Source organism: Triticum urartu, chromosome 3 (genome assembly GCF_003073215.2).
Source record: "Triticum urartu cultivar G1812 chromosome 3, Tu2.1, whole genome shotgun sequence".
NCBI lineage: Eukaryota > Viridiplantae > Streptophyta > Magnoliopsida > Poales > Poaceae > Triticum > Triticum urartu.
Window position 1 is genome coordinate 664,045,214 of NC_053024.1, and position 9,857 is coordinate 664,055,070.

Genomic DNA, 9,857 nt, shown 5'->3' on the forward strand with positions numbered 1-9,857 from the left:
GAACTCAAATCCTCTCGTTCCGTCTCTCTTTTTTTTAAACAAGGCAAAAGTTTTTCCGACTCTTTTATCTTTGTAAGACCTTGGTGAACTTGGTATGCTTAAAAGTAAGTTTGCCACTGGGATCATTTGGCAGTACAACAATCTAACTGGTACTGCAATACTTTGAACATGGTGAAAATCATTGTACATCAACGAACTCGCAGAAACGCAAGTCAAACTACTTTCATGTATTAGAGCTCGTTGTCGTCGCTCTCCGCAGTAGTAGCACCAGTAGATGTCTTCCCATTGACAGCAATGAGCTCCGTGTCAAAAACCAGAGTTGCTCCACCTATCATCGAGTACAAAACTGCCGGTCAGCATTGCCGGTTAATGAAAGAGAACACGGCGCCATGCAGGTAACAAACACGCTGGAATGGCAATATAAAAGTTGACGATCTAAAAAGTACACGAGATATGATTTCATCACAAGGACCATATCAAGCAAACATACAAATAACAAGCCATACCTGGAATCTTTGGTGGCGATCCTCGCTCTCCGTAACCCATATTTGCGGTTATGCTTAGGTTCCGCTTTTCGTCGATACACATACCTAGTAAACCTTGGTCCCAACCTACACACAGACGAAAGCAATAATGCACTCCCTCCGTTTCATAATATAAGACGTTTTTTAACCCTATAATAGTGTCAAAAGGCGTCTTACATTATGGGACGGAGAGAGTAGGTTGGTGCCATTGCGAAGGTTTCTGATAAGAACAATATTTGCCGTTTCTCCACGTTTCTTTTTCATAACGTATATTATTGTTTGGTCAAGGCAGTACAATATGGACCACACTATTGCAATTTCATTTTCTCCCTATAGCACATATTATAAAGCTTCCTCCTCCCGAAACCAGCCTTCACAAATGATCCATACCTACTGACGAAGTTTTTAAAAATCATATGCTTTCTGATCCCAGCACCCACCATTGCTAAAATCTCGAGCTTCTGATACTCCTTTATCTGATTATGAGACCGGAGATATGTAACTTCGTCCGGACTAGCAAGAATGTGACTATGATCATCGCTGAAACTGCTGACATACCAAACGGAGCGCTCTCTATCAAACTTCACAGTTAAATGGGCCTCGCAGTAGCATCGACTCTCCGGTCTCAGCCTACACTTCCTCCCTTCCATGGTACAAAATCTGGCCCGTCGTTTCCCAGCCCTCGAACAAAGAAACCTCCTCAAGCGCATCGGTGCGTCGACACCCTTCACGTATTTCAAGTTGTCCCTCCTAATGCTGAATCCACGTTTTTTCGCATAGTCGTTATAGAAATCGCATGCTCCACTTCTGACCTGAACGTCGTGGCCATTACCTTTCAATGCCTGTCCGATGAGTCTTGCTGGTATTCATCGTAGCCAATGTCAAAATTACACTCATCACCATAGGCATCCTCATCATTTCCGCTTGGGCCACCAGCGTCTCCCTGGAAAAAAAAATACAAACAACCTTATATGTCAGCAAGTTGTTGGATGACGACTATCATATATATTCACTTTGCACTACTTACTTTGCTCGAGCTGTCATTATAAGATGCATCGACATCGTTTTGGTCATTGTCATCATCGAATATGTTCCACTCATAGTACCCTTCCACATCCATTTGCGCAAATTTTAAATATGACATGTCAGATTTGATGTGTTTTTCATGTCACTTTAAATTTACCTGCATAATTTTAAACTTACCTGGCTATCGCTTTTAGCATATGAATCATCTACATCCATATCCACATTGTCATCATTCTCACCTACCTGTACAAAGTCAAACAAGTACATGTTAGTGTCATCGCGGTTGCTTGTATTTAATATGCTCGACAACATGCATACCACTTACATTGCCACTGTAAGACTCATCCAAACTCATATAGTTTTCCGCGGCATGTTCGTCTACATCCAATGACAATGATCCGTCGTCGCTACCGCCATCATCGCCGTCATACCCGATTTCTGGCTCCATCTATACTTGTTTATATATAATCTTAGATCTATTCAAACACCACGTAACATCATCGCAACTAAAATCTGTTTTTAAATCACTATGACCAGGGCTCACGTACCTCGTTGCCGCCGCCAGACATGACAAAAGCGTTGATATTGGCCGATGATGAAGGCGTGACGACGAACATCACGTGGAGCAGACGACGGCAGTGGTGTTTGGCCGACCGCGACGGTTGTGGACGACGACTGGCAGCGGCGGTGGCAGAGGCGAGGGGAAAATAGGGTTCGGCGATCGGGTGTTTCTTTTCGGACAACGCGGACGTACACAGCACGACGACATAGCGGGCGGGCGGGCATACGCCACTGGGCCGTACGGCGACGCGGGCGGCCGTAGCGGTGGGCACGTATTCTAATACGCCGTGTGAAAGGACCCCTGCCCCATGTACGTTACGTTTGGGGAGGAGGGGGGGGGGTGTTGTGCCGAAGCGCGGTTCTCGTACCAATAGTTGGTGAAAGGTGCAACACGCACGCACCGGCGATCCAATGGCGGTGGATCGACGTGGAGAAAAGAAAGCTGCCTAGGGGTGGAAACGGATCGGATGCGGATCGGATAGTGCTCTTACCACTTCCATTTTCATATTTTCAAAACGAATACGAATCCGAATATGGATGTTATCGGATACGGATGCGGCTCGGATATTATTCGAATACGGATACGTATCGGATATTTTCTTGATTCGGAACGGATACGAATAATATCAACATATTGCTTAAGTAAATTAGTCGATACCTATGTGACCTGAAATAATCAACTTGTGACATACAATAAGTCAATGATAAATAGGTTTATGAATAAATACTATTGTCATGCATAATAATTTATAAGTTGGATAATTGGAATATTGGGTCTAGAATTTTGAAAATTACCTCCCATAATCTTATTCGGATACGGATATATCCACTTCCATATCCATATTTGTCTCAAAATCTCCTACCATATTTTATTTTTTATTTGTTTAATAAATTCGGATACGGATAATTTCCATTTTCATTTTGGTCCGGATGCGGATGTTTCGGATACGAATAGGCATTTTCTTGAATACGAATATCGTATATTTCGGATTATCCGCTATCAATTTCCACCCCTAAAGCTGCCTGCCCGATCGCCTTTTAGGCCTCTTTTGGTTCGTAGGATAAGAATGTTATAGGAATAGGAAAATCATAGAAAATGAGATGACATGTATCTTACTTCCTAGAGAAAGAGATGCCATTTGATGCATAAGATAGGAATTTTTCCATTGAGTCTTAGCTAATGTTTTTCCCCTTCAAAATATAAAGGATTGATTCCTATTCTACATAGGAATGAGAATTCATTCCTACAAACCAAAGGGCTTCAAAGAAAATTTTCCTATGTAAATTCTATCCTATAAAAATCCAATGAGATTCCTACAAACAAAAGGAGGCCTTACCGTTTTACCGGTGGCCTTCACACACACTCGCATGCAGGCAGACAAACATCTCGGTAACATAACATGGGCTCAAATCATTGAGGTAACAGGGGTGATTAGAAAGTGGGCACTGCTGATACTGTATAATTATTGGTTAGTACTGGTAACCTTAGCGCATGACGGCATGACAGAGAGTGCTAGTAGGTGGGTGGGGATTAAACAGGGAGTATCTGTCTCAGTACATGCCCTATTTGACGGCTAGGGTGGCAGAGGTAGAGAGGTACACTACCACTAGAGACAATGGGCAGGGATATTATTGGGACTTGTTTCACTGAAGGAGGCAATGGCGGTGTAGACGGTAGGGTCCGTCTACCGCCTAGGCGAGGGCATCACCGATCAATCAGGAGGGGTGGTGGTAAGGACAGAGCGATCCTGATACAGTTTAGCTGCACATCAATCAGCTGATGCGAATTCGGCGTGAATTGATTTCTCAATGAATGAAGGAAGGAGATGTGTTCAGAGGTTGAAGAAGATCGTGGGCCATTGATTTTCCATCCAACAGTGCAAAAATCGACTGGCTTCAAATCTGAAATTCAGCTGACTGATTTCTAGCCATTCCCATCCTGATCAGTACGTGTTTAGTTACGCAACAAAGCGATACTGTAAGGCACGAACGGACCCCGTTTATATTCTTACTGTCCTTGCAGAGAGTGAGAGAAAGAGAGCACTTGTGGACAACCCTGCCACGACATTCAGTTAAAAGGAGATTCTCCGGCTAGCCTCTGCACCTCACTTCACTCGACAGTTCATTTATTGTTTTCTCTTGCATTAGAGAAACATTACGTCACCGTCACAAGCACACACCTAGCACTAGCGCCACCGTCACCGTGGGATCGCACGAGTGGGAATGGCCGCTTTTCACTGCAGGGGCAGCGCGATGTGTGGGTGCACAGTCGCCGGACGGCCATGGCCACGGGAGGGGGAAGGAAACGGCACGCTTTGTCCGGTCACTCCACCACCGGGGCCGGCGCGTGCGGTGCGTTGCTCTCCGGTCTACACCACCAGTACACGCTGGTGCAGTCTACCGACGCAGGCAGGCGTCGCCCGCCGCGAGATTTTCGTAGCTCCCCGCGGACGCGTCCAATCGGTCGACCCCGCCTTGGCCTTGAGTCCTTGACCCGCCCGCGCCTGTCGTCGTCCTCCTCGGGTTCCTTCGTCTTCCTTCGTGTGAAATCTAGACAAGCAAAGACGTACGTACGCATGCACGCATGCATCGAGATGCTCTTGGAAACCTGGTCGAGACTCGACGCGAGAGGTCCGCCTTGACGACTGTCGACCCAGCACCAGCAGTACTGCCCCGGTCAGTCATCAGGATTGCAATCCTGCGCGAGTTTCGGGCCATCTGCTCGCCGCTGCCCGACACCTCCTCGTCTGGTTTGTACGCATATTACTGTTGGTGTGTGTAGAGTCGTTTGGTCAGGTGTCACTGCCCGTGGCGCTTGGCCGCATGCATCCGTGCGCGCACTGTGTACTCTCTGGAGGAGCAAACACAACATTTTAGCGCGCAAGTGAGAAAAGATCAGACGATCCACAGTGGATCACGCACAAGCAACAAAAGAGCAGGGTGCATGCACTCGTTCAGGGCTTATCCCTGTGCCTGTGCCCGATCCACAGTCGACGGCAAACCGCATGGGCTCAGAGGCGCGCACTGTGGCCTGGCCTATACGTACATGTTTGAATGAAGACTGATGAAAAGCTAAAAGCTCGTGGCGATGCTGCTGCCTGCCTGCCTGCCCCTGCTGCCTGCCTGCCTGCCCCCGGAGCACTGGCGCACTGCGAGTGCTGGATACCATGAACATGAAGAACATATATTCCACGAGGTGAGGCCCACGGGATCTGTGCCGCGACACGCGAGAATGTGAGACCGGCGTTCACATGATCATTCATTCATTCTCCAGTGATCACCACACTGCATGCTCGAGTAGTCGAGTTGTGTAGGTAGTATAAACATGCTGGTGCTCATTCATCATAACAGCCGCACAGTCCAACAAACAGAAGATGCTTGTGTTGTCACTACTAACAGCCTCACACCCATCAGGAGTGAAAAGATGTTTCGCGTCATATAGATCAGCTGTTGGTCATAACGATCCTTTGGTACAGCAATCTAACCGGTCTCTGTAACACTTTACACATGATGGAAAATCGTTCAAAAACGGCGGCCCTTTCAGGCGACGAACTCGCAGAAACGCAAGTCAAACATGCATCAAAGCTCGCTGTCGTCGCTCTCCGCGGCGGCGCCAGCAGACGTCTTCCCATTCACGGCGATGAGCTCCGTGTCGAAAACAAGAGTTGCACCGCCTATCATCAGAGTTCAAAACTGCCAGTCAGCATTGCCGGTCAATGAAAGAGCACACGGCGGCATGCCGTGTGTTCGTATCATAGGATTGATGCAGGTAACAAACACGCTGGAATGGCAATATAAAAGTTGACGGTCTAAACAGTACACCAGATATGATTTCATCACAAGGACCATATCAAGCAAACATACAAATGACAAGCCATACCTGGAATCTTTGGTGGGGAGCCTCGCTCGCCGTAACCCATCTTTGCGGGTATTCTTAGGTCTTAGCTTTCGCTTTTCGCCGACACGTAAACCTTGGTCCCAACCTACACACAGATGGAAACAATAATGTGGGTTGGTGCCATCGTCAAAGTTTCTGATAAGAACAATGCAGGCCATTTCTCCACGTTTTTTTGTAACATATTATACATTGTTGTTCGTTCAAGACAGTACAATATGGACCACAGATAGACCAATGATCGTATGCCATTTCTCCAAGACAGTTCACCTTTTATCACCTGGCCGTTCCCAAGAGTAAATTCGAAGGGATCACCTCTGTCGTAGCTAGAATCAAATAATGATCCATCAGTGAGTGTCCCCTGCAAGCATAGTCAAGCTTTCAGCTGAACGACAAGACTGTCGAAACAAATCGCTACAGGAAAAGCATCAAATAGTTCTTTGAGGCAAACATGAGAAACAAACCAGGTAAACAACGCAATAAAAGGCCATAAATTACTAGGGTCACTCTGACATGCTGTTTCTCACTTTATCTGCAAGGCATCTCAACTGTTTCATGTTAAGAGACACCGCGTTAAGTAGCTATCACAACTGATTCATGATAAAGTGCCGTGGAAAATGTGAGTGCGCATCGTACATTTGGACAATGCCATTCATAAAGTCATTGCAAGGAACAGTGTGAATATTACAGTAAGGGAAACTCAGTGGCCCTTGCTTCCGAGACCTGGAATTGCAGGCTTGGTATAATTAGCTACAGTCATTATTTCTTTTGACTAGAGTACTATCAAATATCATGAGTGAATAGGATTGCTGACTTCAGATAAAAGTGTCGGTCAAATACTTACACGATAATGCACTTTAATCTTGTCGCCTTTGTGAGCTTGTAGCGTACATGATTCAGGCTTGTACTGGAAAGAGGACGAGCCAAAGAAAAACAGTGTCATGTGAAGTCAGTCACAGTGATACTGTAACTGGAATGTAATAAGAACGAAAGCATAGTCTGTGTATGATTGCTTTGGAACTTTATAAATCGAATGTTGCACAATTGTAGATTAAGACTTAATGAGTGTCTGAAAGCTAGGCATGTAGATAAAGAAAATCTCACTTTCTAGAAAAAGATACAGAAAATCTCTACCCTCCATAGTAAGGGTGTTCACCAGTGGTTTTTCTAAACCATTCAAACCAGCTAAGTACACCTAAATCTTTTATGCTTCTAATAATGCTATTCAAAGGTATTACTCCCTCTGTTGCAAATGCAGGGCGTATCCTGACTGTCCAAAACCATGAGTTGGACAACAACTAATCGAACAGTACATGGGTTATGTTATATAAGCTTGATACCACTAAATTTTAAAAATATTAGCGTTTAAAAAAATAATCACGTTTTTGAAAAATTGTCCCTTTTCAAATTGAATAAATTTAAAAAATGTTAAACATTTTCCAAAAATGTTCGGTATTTCAAAAATATTTCTATTTTTGAAAGTTGTACATAAATTCTAGAAATGTTTGTGTTTTGAAAAATGTGCAGAAATTTTCATAAAATGTCCATAATTGCAATTTTATTAACATTTTTTAAAAAGTGTTAGAAAATTACTATATTATTCGCTTTTTCATTTTTTTCGGTGTTTTAAGAAATGTTCATTTTTTTTATCTCTTCGCATTTTTAGCCACATTTTAAATATTCTTAGTCTTTGCCAATTTGTTTTTCACAAAACTGAAATAATGTCACGGTGTTAAAAAAAGTTTGAAATTTCAAATAAATGTTCATGTTTTCGTTATATATTTCATTTTTTTTAAAACATTATAGTACAGCTCTCGGCATGCCGGTCCGCTCGTGTAGCCACCTTTTTTTAGAGAAGGCTGGTTGCTACAATGCGGTCTGCTACATTGTCAATCGCTACAAGCACATGCTCTCGGATCACTTGCTGTGCCACGGGCCTAGTCATGGCGCGCCTTATGAGAAAGGGCAGTCGTTTGACGCAGCGAGCGTCGTATAGGCGCCCCCCCTCTAATTTTCTCCGCCCCTCCTGAATTTCATACGGGTGAGGCCCTCCACCCCCTTAATCGAATCAAAACTTGCCAACTCAAAAACAACCTGTAAACATTAGGTAACATTGCGTGGATGTAGCATTTCTTCATCACGGAGTACGTTTCCCGATGTTCACTCGATAGGGTATCCCGGTGTGGTATGTAGGTCAGAGTGGAAACAAGGAGGCAAGTTTACCTAAGTTTGGGCCCTCCGATAAGGTAAAATAAACCCGGTCATGGGTAGCCCTGCCTGGAAAACCCTAGCCGTGCTTGCCTCTCGGGTCGGTCTTGGCTCTGTTTTGCAACTGAAAGTATATTTCGGGCGGGCTTGGGCTTTATTTTTGCACTTTTTGGGTCGGGCTTACACGTAATAGCACTGAGAAACATCATTCAAGCCAGGCTTTGGGGACCTCCTATTTTGCGCCTTTCAGCGCCGCTGAACCCAATTTGTTCCCACTGCAGCGCCATGGTGGACCGGCCAACTAACACTCAACGCCAGTGAAAAAACACTAAAAAAACTGGCCGCAGCACGAATACGAACTCGCTCCGTTGCAATGCCGCACGTTCTTGGCTAACCACCAGAGCCACCTAGGACTACTAACTAGTAGTACCACAAAATACTTAAGAAACAATTGCGGCCACGTTGTTTGTTTCAAAAAAAAAAAAACTCACGAACAATAAAGAGAAGTTCACGAATTTGTTTAAAAAATAAAAGGTTCACGTATTCACAAAAGTTCATGGAAATTGAAAAAGTTCACTCATTTGAGAAAAAAGTTCACGGATTTGAAAAGTTCGCTAATTTAAAAAGTTCAGGAAAATTTGGAAAAAAATCACAAAATACAAAATAGTTCAAGAAAATTGAAAAAACTTCACTAATTCGAGAAGTTCACGAATTTGAAAAAGGTTCATGAATTCTGAAAAAGTTCATAAATTCTGAAAAAGTTCATGAAACTAAAAAAAGTTCACTGATTTGAGAAAAGTTCATGAATTTGAATAGTTCGCGCATTTGAAGAAAAAAGAAAAGAAATAAAAATAATTTTGAAATAGTTCATCGATTTGGATTAAAAGAAAAAACCAAATGGAGAGAACCAAAATCGGTTCAGAAAAAATAGGAAAAGAGAACGACCGTACCTGCCATGCATTGGACACAACAAGAAATAAAAAGAATGAAAGTAGGCATAGGCAGTTACCTAACTAGTTGGTTACTGCACGTCGTATTTAACCCAAAGGTCGCGAATTCGAATCTCACATCGTTTTTCAAGCTTAGAAAGGAGTAAATGGGCCGCGGGCCCAATGCAGTGGGTTGTGCGTCGATTGGCTAAATAGCCTATAATTGGCGCCTAAGGCGCGGAATAGGAAATGCGCGGGCTTTCGGGCTTTTGGGCTTCAGGCCTATATTCGGATCGAGCTTGGGCATGAGGAAGTGTGTATTTTTTGGGCTTTGGGTTGGTCTCGGGCTTGGAGTTTGGGTATCAGGCTTTATGAAGCCCGAACCAAAACCCGACTGGTCCGACATATGATCAGGGTTAAGGTAAAACCCTGCTCCTGCTCTGTTTGTAATGTGATTGGAGTGCACAAAGTACATGTATGAAGCAAGGAATTGCAATTTGTCTACCGAGTAGCTCGATCTCGACTTATATAACATATCGAGGCCTCTAGGGTTACACAACCTAGTCGGTTACGTCGGGGAGGGAAGTCCTCCACGGCTCTGGCTTCCTATCTTGGAAGGGTTCCAGAGTTTTCTCACATGGGGCCCGTGGGCCGGATTGATGGCCGAGGACGAAACCGACCTAGGGGGCCTCGGGACAATGTGAGCCTCCTGGG

The 9,857-nt window shown here is 44.4% G+C and overlaps 1 protein-coding gene across 1 annotated transcript; it reads right to left on the reverse strand.

The window, feature by feature from the left end:
* Positions 1-230: 230 nt before the first annotated feature.
* LOC125547129 (peptidyl-prolyl cis-trans isomerase FKBP15-2-like) lies at positions 231-6,949 on the reverse strand. The gene is made up of 4 exons (XM_048711132.1): positions 6,851-6,949; positions 6,277-6,367; positions 507-611; positions 231-328 (listed from the first exon to the last, which is right to left on the reverse strand). The coding sequence occupies exons 1-4, from the start codon at positions 6,947-6,949 to the stop codon at positions 231-233; spliced, it is 393 nt and encodes a 130-aa protein (XP_048567089.1).
* Positions 6,950-9,857: the final 2,908 nt, after the last annotated feature.